This window comes from Melospiza melodia, chromosome 2 (genome assembly GCF_035770615.1).
Source record: "Melospiza melodia melodia isolate bMelMel2 chromosome 2, bMelMel2.pri, whole genome shotgun sequence".
In the NCBI taxonomy this organism is placed as follows: domain Eukaryota; kingdom Metazoa; phylum Chordata; class Aves; order Passeriformes; family Passerellidae; genus Melospiza; species Melospiza melodia.
The window spans coordinates 11,611,694-11,626,522 of record NC_086195.1 but is presented as its reverse complement, the minus strand read 5'-3'; the positions used below and the strand labels follow the sequence as shown (position 1 = coordinate 11,626,522).

Sequence of the window (14,829 nt, the reverse complement as noted above, 5' to 3'; positions counted from 1 at the left end):
CACTGTCTGGCTCAACTTTTGCTAAGCTGTCCTCATACAATTCACAAAATAAGGATATCAGCACAAGTCCCCACTGATTACTTTAACCATGGCTTGCAAAACCTCCTGGCCGCTGTGGGGACAAAGACACCCCAGACCAGAGCACAGAGGCTGGTCCCAAGGGGCACTGCCAGCAGCTGCACTGGGAACTGAGGAGTGGCAGGGGACACACTCATACACTACAGGGCAGCCACCCACCACTGAACAAACAGATGCTCTTGGCCCTGCCACCTACCCAACTCATCCCTGGGCACTCACACTCCCGTGCAGCCTAAGGATCATTCCCAAGAGATTGCTTGGCATAGTGCAACTTAAGGGTTTTCCAGACAGAAATACACTGCTTGTGCCAGCCAGTTTCAGCACCTGACAACACTGCTGAATGCATTTAATTTACTGGTGAAACCCATGGAGCCTAAGCAATTACTGATGGGAAAGTGCTTAGAAAATGTAAACTACAACGTAGATATAAAAAGAGCATTAGAGGAAAAAATGCAGTGGCTCAAAATAAAGGTCCCTTTAGCTCAATAAGCTTCCTCTAACGTGACAGACTCTTAGAGAAAGAATATGATGAAAAACAGGGAAAGACAAAACATTTCCTTGCTGGCATACGAGCTAAGGTGCTGTAAAGCTGTTTGAAATGTGGTAGCTTGGGTATAACTATCCCAACATCATTTATAATGCTGTACAGGTATGGGTAGCAGAGGGAATATAGTCTCAATTACATTAATTTTAATTAAGCTGTTCTGAATGAATAATACGAGGTATGATAATTCAGTAGTTTTGAATACCTTAATAAAAGCTGTGGAACATTTCTGAAACATGTCTTAGAGCAGAATAGGAAGTTTCAGCTTTGTATATAATTTATTTTTGTCTGCACAGTTGCATACACCTTTTTAATGGGCACTTCTATGTATTGTTCTTGCCAGCTCTGTCTCTCACCATCATCCTGACAGGTCCTTTATGTGGTGTAGAATACAGTAAGTTAAATAAAGAGAGTTAATTTGTCTTAAATGGAAATTAATAAAGCAGTCTCTCGCAAACACACCATGAATTCAATTACATTTTGTACCCTTGCTGCAAATCTGTATTTGTACTCTGTAAAAGAATATTATGGCCAGCATTTGACAAAATGAAGAAGCCTTTCTTAAATTCTCCCTGAGTGTTCTGAAAGAAGCTTATCTATTTATTATTTACATTTTCAGAAACGTGAGTAAATATGTATGCATATTTCAGGCCTCGATCAAGGCAGAAAATACAATCCGTGCAGACATTTAATCCTGGAAGTGCTACAGTTTACATCTATTTTCCTGTATATGTAATACACACTGAATTTATCATCAACCTTAACGACACTGCTGCCAAGAAGCATCTGCTCTACATGATGAAGCAGCAATGCCAGGCGCTCATTCTGGAGCCCTGATCTCAGGTTTTGGAAAAGCAGCAGCACCAGTGCTCATTTGGCTCTGCAAGCCAAGGCTGAGCCGTCGCACTGCCACTGCCACCATCACTGCTGTCACCAGGATTAGCCTGCACCCAGCTACTGTCCCTGTGCCAACTGCTCACCTCTGTCTTCCTTATGCCACCATCTCCATGCTTCTGATGGACAGCTGTCTCACCAGATGGTGACAGTCACTTAAGATCACTGGATCTTAATGATTTCACTTTTCCCCTCCCTGTGCCTATGGAAGTGTCAGTGGTGCCTTTCCTCCCCCGGGGCCACTGCTGGAACACACGTGTTGCTCTGGGTAGCAACAGAAGGAGCCCAGGCCCTTCCTAACTGAGTTCAAACCATTTGGCTTGCTGGCTGAGACCCCATTTATATGAACCACAGAACACAATTCTGCCAGGGAATGAGCCTTGGCCCTGGGCTGGGGCGTGCTGGCTGCAAAGCCACCCCTGACATTGAGTGAGGAGCACAGACACACTGCCTGCTCACACCCCAGCTGCTCCTGCTGGCAACAGGCAGAGGAGGGACGAGAGGGGCTCAAGCAGCAGCAACCTTCCAGAAGCCTATGGGAACACCAGTAGTTCTTACCTCTCTGCTTTGGGAAATTGTTTTTGCTTTTTTCCTTCCTGGATCCTAAGGAAAAAAAAATGTTGCTTTCTCCACCCCCACACTGAAAGAGTCAGGACCCACTAAGCCCTGCTTCCAAAGCTTTTTATCATTGCAGAGCAGGTTGAGGAGTTCAGTGCACCAACAAGTATTCCTCCAGCCCTTTCCTCCCACTCCTAGAAAGTATGTACCACCTCATCCTCTGAACGGAGTGATCAGAGGGCTGGAAAGCTCTTGCTATATTGTGAAACTTTTGCAAGTTGTTAACAATACTCCCTCTTCTTGCTCAGAAGGCAACTCTCAAGCTGTAAACAATGTAAATGCCCAAGAGCATAATCTGTTCATGGTCTGAAACAACGATGCAGTGAAGAGGTCACCTGGCCCCTGGAAAGGAGCCAACAGAAGAAAGGACCATGAGGGAGTATTTGGTGACATATTTACATCTCAGAGCAAAGAGAAATCACGACTTTCCCACCACTCAGCCATGGATGACCCCTCTGTTCAAGTGAATATATATCTTTCTCTATCTAATAACATGATAACAGTGAACAAGAATCAGGGCTTTTATTACAAATGCAGCTTTAATGAAGGGTACTTCAGTTCAGAGTGCTGATAGGAGTAACTCAAATCAGAAATACTGTGGAAAGATGATAAGATAATTAAATTCTAACATTTTCTGCATAATTCTGCATGTTGAGAGAAATCTCAAAACATAAGGCTATTTCTACAGTATTCTAGAAATACCTGCAATTACACACAGTAGATCTTTTTGCCAGTGCATAATCAGGCAAAAAAACCCACTCATCTGAGAAGTGGTCAGTGATTCAAACCACCTGCTGGAATGTCTCACTGACTACTGACACAGATCAGTAATCAAATAAAATCTTGCAGTTTGGGTTTTTTTTTAATCCTCTCTTGCTAAATTCCAGATTTTACACTGGGATATGAGTACTATATTAAGAGAAAAAACATATTCTCATATTCTTGAGCTTTCACTACATAAAATAGCTTGCAAAATAACTAAAAGCAATAAAAAAATTAAAATCAGTAAGTTTTCTAAAATAACCTATTAAAGAACAGGTTTAACATCTACCATGAGGGGGTATTTGTTTTTACTCTTAAGGAGTCAAATCTATAAGCCAGACAACAGGATTTAAATAAGTCCCTCCTAGAGCTGCTGCATCTGCTCAGAGTGCTGAGTGACTGGGAGGTTCCATCTGAAATCGTCCTATCCTGTATGACAGAGTCATCCCAAGGTGTTTAAAAGCACTGGGATGGGCCAGGCTACCTCCCACCAAAAGCTGTTCATGCCTTTTATCTCTCTCCCAATGTAATCTGAAGGCATCTCATAAACTCTACCAGGAAACTACCTTTCCTCTTTACTTTAAAGAGAGGTTTCTTGTTTATATTATTATGAATATTATTATAATTGCTTTTTTAGTTAATGAGGGCCAAACACACACCCTTCCCATGGACAGCAATTATCTCAGTGTCTGGACATCATCTAAGTGAAATGAGCAGCTTACATGCTTCAGGTGGTATTAACCTGAAATTAACAACTTAATTCTTTTAAAGAAATTAGATGTCATCAGGTCAAATCCTCATCTTCATTTTACAAGACTTACAGTGTTCTGAGGGTTTTTAATCTCAGGTGCAAGGACAGAGAATGTGAACCTGTAGTGATGTACCCAGAAACCTGAAAGCCTTACTCAGCCACAGCTTGTGACATGCTCATAGACTGCTCATAAATACACTGCCTGGGGATAACCTATTTTGGGAATGACAATGCCTTCCTAACAGATGTTAAAAACTCCATACTGGACAGTCCTGAATAGACAGCAATTCCTCTACAGCCATTAAACTTTCCATGTCTCATCAGACATCAGCAGCACTCTTGCCTTTCCAGGAAGCTTTAGCTCACATTGTTTCAATATAGCTGAGATTCCCTGTCTGGCTGGTAAGAATGCTTGGCTTCCTCCTGGTGCCCAAAACCTGTAAATTAATCTTTTAATGGTGCCCTACAGTGACATATATTGCCTCTTCTGGAATTGCAGCTTTAAAATGCAAATGACACAAATGCACAAAGGAAAGAAATTAATCAAGTAACACTGCTTAATATCAGCTGAGTCTCAGCCATTGACTTTTATTATAACAATAACTAATGCTATCATCTACACTATTTTGGTAATAAATAACAGTAAACTGTTTTTCTATGTACAGCTTAAGCATTCTTCACGTTGTACTAGGCCTGAACACCTGAGTGAAAAAGCCAACAGTGTGTCTGCAAATGAACAAGTGGGAGGTACCCAGAGCACCACAACACTACTGACTGCATCTAGACCCAGGGGCTGAACACCAGAGCATGTGCCAGCATCCTTCATCAGACCAAATGGCATGACCTTTGGGAGTTTTAGAATGGAGTGTCTTTTTCTCCAGCCTACAAACACAAAAATGCAAGAAAGGATTTGATGTACACCTTTATGGGATTGAGACCTGAGTGGAGTTTGCAGTCAGAAAGTTCAGAAACCTTTTATGTACTCTGATGAAAAGCAATCATACTGGAAAATCCTAAAATAAATAAACTACAAACCACTTCGGGAATAATAATACAAAGTGTCCATTTGCAAACCAAGAGTGCAGTTACCTTAAGCAAAATGTCCCCATGCTGGCAATATTCTGTAACAGAACAGCCCTTCATTCTCTCTAGAAGAGCCTCCTTCACGCTAATACACCTGTGCTTTCATTTTCAAGGGATGCCAGGTTAACTGCTACCCCTAAATTCTACCTCTCTGCCACAGTTATATTTACTGTCTGTTATGTACAGTTATGTTTCCTGTCTGTTAGTGTGTGCTGCACAGAGCTCAATCACACAGAAAGGGCCTCCTCTACACTGACTACTGGCCAAGGCTGACTGAAGCCAAGCAATCCTATTTCTTGAAATGGGCTTGAAAAGGACATGAGTGAATAATCAACCTTTAAAGAGAGGCCATATGGAAAATCTCAATGGATTGCAGTAGAACTCAAATGTCTGATGTGTGTACTAGACACAGGTCTTACTGGTGCAAACATGGAAAACAGCTGGATATGAATAAAGCTTCATAATAAATACATGATTTAGTGGTTGCTAATGCAAACTGTAATGGCAACCAGGGGCAGTTCAGCCTCTCCAGGCAGCATTTTAGAAGGACAAATCAAGATACACAAACCAAAGAGGATGAAGCTGGTCAGTCTTGGTCACTGGGAGTTAGAAGCCAGCCACAAGATCAACACAGCAGCTGCTGCTGAAAGCTCAGAGGTGCCTTCCAGCATTCTCCCACCTTGTGTTAAGCAATTCTGACATTTCTTTCATGTAATCCATAGAGAACTGCCCCCCATCCTCTAAATTAAATGGAGAGCTGTCACTAGTGCACTGCAGCCTGCAAGGATGAGGGTGGTTTTCACCCTCTTGCCCTGCCTTGGTGAATTAGGAATGATAAACAACAGTTCTGAGTGCATCCTGCTACTGCAATTACTGTTCATGGTGACACTAATGCACCTTGAGGACACTTGAACTGACACATGACACAGGAAGGCTGGAGGAGGGGACACTGACAGTATGGCATGACAAGCCAAGTCCTCCTGGGCCATCACAGCAAAGGCTGGAGTCATTCTCAGCTTAAAGGCAAAATACTACTATTCAGAGCTAAGCCGTCTGACATTAAATGTTCACTCTCAGAAGATAATCTGAAAAAACTGAGCAAATTCAGACCACTTTGTGATTCTTGCTCCTTCTGTCTCTGCCCTCATGCAAAGGTCCGTGGTCTCCAAGACAGAGAAACAACACAAATTCCCTTTTCAGTGATGCCCTGGAGTCATCATGAAGGATGAAAAAATTTGTAAGGGGGTGTAAAAGAACAGTGTAAAAAGAGAAAACCTGCTGCAGAGGAACTAATTTTGGAAAGAAAAGCAGCTGGAGCAGTTCTTGATTCTTTGAAGACTTTCAGGAGGAAGTTAGAAGAAAATAGGAGTGGTTCTTAATGGTATAAATACAAACCAGGGATGTCAGCTTCTGATTCTTTGAAGCTCACGTATAATGATTTTTACTACCTTTCCTATTTCAGCATTTATTTCTTCTCTATGTTCTTAACTAATATGATTCTTTTTAATCTAATCTATACCAACATTTAATTCCTGCTGCCATTTCAATTAAACATTAAACAATTAAATCATACATTATAGACAGCTTATTATGTACCTTTAAGTAGCCATAACTTAAAGAAGAGTAAAAATTGCTCAAGTTGAGTAAATTTTTCATCAACACTGATAAAATGCTACATTGTTTAAACAATAAAGAGCAGTCAGGAACAAGCACCTTAGTGTCCTAAAAGGAAAATGTCTGTTAGAAGGAGAACCACGAGTTGGAAATTTTTTGATACACATATGTAATTTCAATCAAATATTTAACAAATATCTTTATAACTAGCTATGTTTTAGCAAATGAGCTCCAAGAGAATTTGAGAATACTTCCTTCATAGGCAGAGTATTGTATAATTTCTTCCCATAGATTCTTCCTCCTGTCTCTGATGCAGTCCCAACTGAAGAGGTTACAGGACTGTGCCCAGCACATTGCTACCTCCTTTTAGTAGTACTACATAATGCTCCCAAGTAATTTAGCTTCATTTTTATTAATACCTAGACCTCCAAAGATAGAAAAATGAACCACTAAGTCTCACTTGAAATTCACCTATTTTTAGCAAAATGTAATGCAAGAATTTGGAGGGGTGTGAATTGGATATGTGAAGATTAATATTACTCTTCTTTCTTGAAGAAGTGTCTCTTGCATCTTGGAGGCAGGTAAGAAATGTTACCTCGTGCCAGGATGCACCTTCCTCATTCACTTATAAAAAATTAAGCTTTCAGTAATTTGTAAGAATTTAAATCAGACATAATCATCCTGCAGCAAATTACTGGCATGTACAGAGAGCTACATCACACAGCACAATTATTCTACACTGGATAAGTGTAGAAGTTGGAAAATGGAAATGAAAAGTCTTAACAGCATTGATGTACTTGGTCCCACTTTTCTGCATTTACCCGCTTGCCAAATTCATGCTTTCTACCAGATTTTTAAAAAGGCATACATACTAAGCTCTTTACTAGCTTCTTTATACGAATTAGAAACAAAATTGGGATCCTAATGGAGGGTAAAATAATAAGATATAATGAGTATGCAATACAAAATCGACTTTAATAACATCTTCTCAGATAATATATTACTGAACAGTCTGAAAAGACTTCAAACATCCCATTATTACCATTTTGACCCGAGGCAAAGCAAAGCACTGAAAATACATCAAGGGTTCTGTTCAAGACTAAACGGGTTATGCTTGTATTATGCAGTTTGTGTGAGAGTTAGGCAATGGTGATTACACTCAGTTCAGAAATAAAATAAATTGGTAGGTTATTCAGGAGCACTTTCATCAAAGCTTCACCCATGTGGCAGGACACAAAGAGTCACCTTGTCTAGTCTCTTTTGTGCACATAAATGAACACCTCAGTTTACTCATAAAAATATAAATTATACATACTTGTCTAAAATCAGTATTTCTTTCACATTAATGACTGTTTGGTCTCAGCTCTAAAAAAAACGGAACAGCCCAGATAAAGGACTGCTTTTTTGGAGATTTAACACTCCTGAAAAGGAAAGCAGCAGGAGAAAAAGAAAGTTCACAAGTAAGTAAGAAACAAAATCTGCCTGAACATGTTCCTTCTTTGTGCAGTAAAAAATAAGGCTGTCTTAAACTTCTGACATTTGGGTGATACTCACAGTGATAAAATTCAGTTAAACTAAATGCAAACTGACTTCAGCAGTCACACATCTTCTGAACTGCTGACCTGAATCTATCAGGACACTTTTCTCCCTTATTACCTTTTCACTTCTTGGTATTTAAGAGTACTCTGGCTGGAACAGGGACTCTAAGAAGAAAAGCAGTTGCAACAGGACTTTAGGTCTGAGCAACAACAGTATCAGCAATACCTTGCAATCTGTGGATCAAAGGCAGCTGAGGAGTCAGAGTGCAGTTCAATTAACAGGCAACTACTTGAAGACCTACCTGTATTAAAGGGATGTCTGCAAGTGCAATTACCATTTGTCCTGAAACTTTTAAATCACTCACTTTAAAGCAGAAATATGAAGGAGACACATGGGGCAATACGTTGTAATTAAATGTCAAGTCCCCACTTGTCTGCTGTTGCATTTGGTTAGCCTGAACTTACACATTTTATATCCCTTTTTGGCATACAAAGCTGACTTCTGGTTAATTTTTAAACCAACTGCTGCCACACTGCTAATACTATAAGGAAAAAAAAAATCTTCACACTGCGTCGTTTCATTTTATATCACTTTTCTAAAATATTTTTAGCATGCTTGAACTGCAGAGCACCATAGAGATACCTGAGTTTGCTTGAAATAGATTACACTGGCATAATTAGACTGTTTTCAGCAGCTAAACTAGAGTTTAGCAGGTGGTAATTTAAGCTATTTTTCACCATGGCAAATAAGCCTGCACAGAATGCTAGATCTGACAGTCCTAGTGCTCAAGCTGGTTTATGTACATGTGCTGTACAAATGTAACCTCCTTTATGAATGCAGCATATTTACTGATATTTCTTTCAGCAAAATAGCTTAATTTTTATTATACCCTCTATTATTTATTAACACAACCATTAAAATCAAAGAGTTAGCTATTAAATGGCCTGCCAAGCAGCCTACACTAGAGCATAGATTAACCTATTTTATCTTGTAGATGTGCTTCTGTTAATAAATTCCAAAGCTGCTAAAAAATGAAAAAAAAAAAAAAACCCTCCACCAGAGAGGCACATCTGAAGTCATAATAAGCATGCAATTTGGGTATTCAAAATGACATCATGACAGCTGCTATGCCTTCTAAGTATTGAAAGTGCTTTAAAAATAAAGCAGTGGTAACACAGTTTGGCAAATTGCTTCAACTGGCTTCCCACCATCCAAAAGTCAACATTAACAGCAGCTTGGTTTGATTTTTTCATGTGCCTTTTGTAAAGCAGATTAGACAGTGAAAAGATTCAGGATTATTTTTTTCTAACTTCTGTTCCAGTCTTTCAGCAAAGAGATTGTAACAATACACCCAAATTACTTTATAAACCCAGTGTACATTCCAAATGTGCTAAATGAAATAAATTTCTTTTCTACTGCCTGTTTGAAATGTGTGCCTTTTGAAATGTGTATTTCCCTTGCAGAAAATTTTAACATTGGTGAAAGCTCTGCCTCTCTCTTTCACTTAATTTTGGTTTGCTTCCTCTGGAAATCTTTGCCTTAGCAAATCATTCAGTTGAAAGAAAAAAAAATAAAATAAAAGCACCAAAGATCTGATAGAGATGCCTTACCTAATGACTGGTAAAGCTCAGTCATCTTGGGATGATCCCAGCAGGTCGTTTGCGTCTCATGGCTACAACACAAAACATGAAAGTTAGGTTAGTAAAGAGAATTTCTCTCTCCATCTCACAGCAGAGATGCAGACTGCACATCAGAGCACGGTGCCAGATCTGTGCCCACAGCCTGGGCTGCCCTGGCAGGGGGCTCAGCAGTGCCAGGCGTGCCTTCCTTCAATGAGGGCCACTAACCTGGAGCGCTTCATTCAGGCAAGAAATCATGAAATAAAATTAAAATTTCATTAGTGCTAACTAAAAAGACAGCAAGTATGTCAATGTTTTGAGGAATTTGCAAGCCGTCAATTCTTAAGAACTCATTGCTTTGTACCACTCATTCTCCAGTTGCTCCAAGCTAGAGGACAGACATTTCAGAGGGCTTAGTTCTTAAAGAGCTTCTGGAAACTGACCAGACACTGAGATCCATATTCGACTTCCTTTCCCCTACATGCTCTCTCAACCCTTTCCCATGTAGCAGTAAGAACCACCCAATGCAGTGGGTCCAATCCTTCCTGTGCTTAATTCCCTGAGCCACAGCCTTCTGATCCACCACCAGCTTACACCACTTCCCAGGGCAATGCTGCATCCCGTAGTGACAATCTCTTCTAGCAAAGACTCTTGGCTGCTCTGCTTGTTTCCAGGGACTCCCAGGCCCTTTCCCTGGCCCTGGAGGTCCCTGTGCAGTGTCAAGCAGCACAGCTTGACTTTTCCACTGTTGGGAAGCCAGGGAAAAGCTGAAGCGGGGTTATGAAATGCTGCAGTATGAGCAGAATGTAAATTGGAGAGTGTCTGCATTGAGGTCAGCAGCCTCCAGCTTTGCAACACAACGTGTTGCCGAAGGACAGGCAGCGTGAGAAAGTCAACAGAGTGAAGTGTTAGTGGATGTAGTAGCAACTCATGTCTCCTAAGGTTATACTTTTGGAGTATGTTTTTTAATGACAGCATAGCTAACATGATTATGTTTCCATTAACATAGAAGGCTTGAAAGAAAATTCTCCTTATCTGTCCTGTAGCCAATTAAGTCCCATTCAATTCAGACAGAATTCAGCCGTATTAAGAGACAAACTGTGAGTCTCCATTAAAAAAGAAAAAAAAATAAAATATATGGAACATGTATGTTAGCATACCATTACTACCAAATACATTTCCCCTTTCTGTACTTAAAAGCAGACATACAGGCTTCAACATGCACACATCATTCTGGAGAACATATGCAGAAGAGCAGGACCTGACCCACAGCACTGCTGAGCTCCTGGAGCACGCAGCTTCCTGCTCCAGGAGACCAAACCACCACCCAGCAGCACCTGTGGGCTGCACTGTGCCCTGGAACATTGACACAACAAGGTTGTTTTAGAGAACAAACAGTCCTTGAGCTCTCATTTTGAGGCACTGATGTTCCCAAGTGCACATTTACCCTTTATAGATAAGAAGAGGTAAAACTTCCAATGCATCACTTCAACAGCACCTCTGCTCAAGGAAAAAGAAAGTTGTGCCAGGTTTTTTTAGTACAATTTAATTTTGGCCTTAAAAGACAGGCTATTTATTTGATTCCAGTGAATACTTACTGCCCCAGTAACCTCTATATGTTCAGCAGCTTACTATATATAATATTTCCAGATTTTGCTCTGTAACTACAAGAAGGAATGAAAGGGATCACAAGCACTAAGCATAAGCAAAAACTCTACTGTAGAGCTGCCCTAGTTGAGCACAGGGTTTTAAACAAGCCCTGTCTCAACAACCTCAGCATTCCCAACCCTTCTCAATTCCTGCAGTGGCTGAAGATAATGAAAATGGGAGAAGGACACAAGAGCAAAACCAGTCTTGTTCTTTGCTCTGATAAAAACGAGTCCTGCAAAGGGAGGTGGATGCAACTGTATTCAGAAATTTCAGCCCGGTCTGGGCTTTTTTTCTGGTTGGTTGGTTTTTTACCCCCAGAAACTGGGTAGCTTCAAGTGAAAACCTGCAGATCTGGGCCAGCTGCATCTGAGCTCCTGCATTTCCCATCCTGCTTGGAGCGAGCAGGTTCTGCAGGGAGAACGTAACACCAGAACCTTTTATCACACCCAGGTATAAAGCGCATTTTAGAAGAAAAACGGAAGCAGCTTCATTCCTAAAAACTCAACTGAGAGAAGCCTCTTCTGATATAGCAGCACCCCAAAGGAAAAGACAGAAGTGCATTGATGGCAGAAAAAACCCCATAGCCAGAAATGTCACGATTCAGGTGAGCAGCTGCAGACCCAGACAAACATTCACACCAACAGACCAGGAGGGGCTGCAGTTTGTTTGCACCCAATGTCAGTCCCAGATCAATAGTTCTCCATGCATGAGTTTGGCCAGCCTGGCTTGCTTCCCCACAGACAGACAGCCCCAGAAGTGGGGTCTATCTGAACAGGAACTGTACCATGGTTTGTAGGCTGAATCACATAGCAAAAACGAGAAAAAGAATTTATGTGAACAGTTACAAGGAGCCTCTGAAAATAACGTCCTTTGTGTATGAAATTAATTTGGTAGCCCCAAATTGTTCTATGGACGAACTAAATGATTTCAGACTCCATAGCTGTCAACCTGACAGCCTTCAAAGAAACTGATTCCCCATGAAAACATTTAAAAACCATTAGATATCTAGTAAAGGTGAATATACATAGGACTACGGACATTTCCCGTGCTTGTGGTGAATAGAAGAACAAAAGGATCATCTTCATGTGAAAAACTAGTGTCAAAAATCAAAGTTATATCAATACGTAATTTATTGAATTTTTTATTTTAATTTTTTATTTAAGGCCTAATCATGTATCAATGAGTTTAGCGTGTACGGTTTAAGCTTATAGCATTTACTAGTGCTGAAAATACACAACTGCTTTTGTAAGACCTTGCAAATAAAATTTTCTTTGCCAGAGAAACACTGGACTCCAGCTGGTTTCAGGTATTTTTAATACCAGTAACCCCAAACCTTTACTCAGCATGGTTTTCTTTCATAGTACAAGATAAATTATCACGGGAAATGCATATTTTGTAAAGAATGATTTAATTTGCTTCATGTTCAAGTAACAAAGACTGAATTCGCAGGGCCGGTACATTTCCCGTTTTGCCTTAATTTGAAACTTCGTTGCAACTTAGAGGAAATATTCCTTTGGTAAGACCACAAAAGTCAAGCCAGTAGAGCCCCTAACTCCTGCCCCAGCAGTGAGCACCCACGGGGCAGAGTGCCCTGCACCTGCTGGATCCCACCTTGGCAAAGACCACCCAGCTCCACCTGGAACCAGCCCCAGGGATGGGCTGGCCAGCCCTCGGCACCCCTCTGTGCTCCTGCAGGAGCAAGGGAAGGCTTGGAGGGGAACTGTGGAGGTTGAGTGGCCCTACGGAGCCAGGGCAGACTTTGCTGGTACTTTACATGCAGAACACAAGAAGGCTGCAGATATTTTGCTCCAGCTAAAAGGCGTTTGCCTCTCAACATCTTCAGCTCGGGAAATTATCAACTATTCTGCACACAAGGGCAGCTCCAGGAAAGGTTAGATTCCATCAAGGCTATACTTCCTAAGCCTCTTTGCCATTTTCAAAGGCCATTTAATTGTGAGCTCTGGGCTTGGACCGGTGGGGGAGGATTTGTGTGTATGCCCTTATTGTGAGCACTGTCTGAAGTGAAATGCCAGCTCAGCACTTTCAGGCGGCCTCAACCACACTTGGGAACGCTGTAGCATCCTTAATAGATCTGCAGCAAAGTGTTTGCCAGAGTTTCAAACTCTGGTGAACAAGGCCCTTTACAGCCTGCAAGTCAGAAAGACGTCAAAAGTGTAGTCTGAGTCCTCTTGATCAGCAGCAGCTGAAGCAGAGTGAGAATATGTGCAGAAATAAGTACTCAAAATGCTTTTCCAACAAACCACCAACACAAAAAGACATTGGCACACACAGCCAGCAGTTTTCCAATATTGCACATGCTCAGAGGATATATTTTTCAATTTGGCTCTACATTTAGGTCAACTAAATTGATCACTAGCTTTTAAATCACAGGCATTCTGAAACAAATAAAAATGTAAGTGCACTCACTTGGCCTCTTTTCCTCTTTCTCACCTGACCTGAGCTGCAAAAGTGGAAAGGAAATTAAAACCAGGCCTGAAAAGAAGACGAGCAGCAATGGCTAGTGATGACACCTTGGTGGAAGTGTGACTGGCACGCTAAACACACTGATAATTTGGTGGGATGAAAGCATAGTCTTCACTTGATACATCCTTTGGGAACCACAGGACCACTTCATTAAAGGATGATTATATTATATTAGCAAGGATAATTTTTATGTAGGGAATTCTGTCACACTATGCCTGTGTGAACTCTGTTTCTGCCAACAGCAGAGTGATTTGTCTCTCATCACTGTCAGCAGAGCCAACAACACACAGGATTGGAAACCTGAAATCAAGAGATGATATCCTAACAGACAAACTGGAATTGCAGTTCCCTTGTTATGACTTGATCAGTCTGGACAAAATACAGTCATTTTTTCTTCATTCTTTTTATATTACTTCTGATCAACACCAGCAGCAGGAGGAATTGAAAGCAACGCTCCCCCACACCCAAATTCTTGCACAAATTCCCCCCCACATTCCTGCACCAGCCACACTGTAACATTGACAAATCTTTTAACTGTTTTTGATTGCATCTCTTCTCCCTCACCCCTTAAAAAAAAAAAAGAAAAAAAGGTCCTGTGTATTCACTGCTCAGCTCCAGAGCAAAATTTCAGGTTGCAACTGCAGAGTTCTTTTTAAACTCTTACAGCTCACTTCATTGGTGATACCAGAGCCAGTTCTGCTGCACTTCTCCCCACACCCTTCATTAGCAAATGCGACATGAACAACATGTGCAAATGCATAGATGTGCACAGAATAAAAAATTCTATCGCATAGCAATAGTCACATATACTCATAAAAAAGTGCCCAAATTATAGTGGCATTGTACAAACCCCTGAACTCATCTCGTTTCAAACAACATGATTTACAATACTCCTCACCTTCTGTCTTTACAATGAATCAAATGTTACTCCAACCACCTTATGACTGTTGTCAAAAAGCCAGAGTAAACATGACAGTTGTTTGGATTTTACTAAACGAACCTAAATGCTACTGAAAGAGCTTTTATGAATAGACACTACCTCTCATTTAAAAGAAAAATGTTTTCAACGGAAGATGACAGTGACTGCAAAGAAAGACTTAATATTTCTCTTTCTACAGTGCTTCATTAATTCCCAAGCTAAAACAAGTTAGTGCTATGGAAAGTATTAGCAATGTAAAAAGGTGGCACTCCTT

General features: G+C 40.8%; 1 protein-coding gene across 16 annotated transcripts in view; it reads right to left on the bottom strand.

Annotated features, from left to right (window-relative positions):
• DMD (dystrophin) overlaps positions 1–14,829 on the bottom strand; it is a 1,043,904-nt gene that overhangs the window by 69,992 nt on the left and 959,083 nt on the right. For all 16 annotated transcript variants that reach the window (XM_063182212.1, XM_063182260.1, XM_063182196.1 and 13 more), the window contains one exon: positions 9,494–9,555. In XM_063182212.1, coding sequence (XP_063038282.1) covers positions 9,494–9,555 — 62 coding nt within the window. The remainder of the gene's footprint in view (positions 1–9,493; positions 9,556–14,829) is intronic.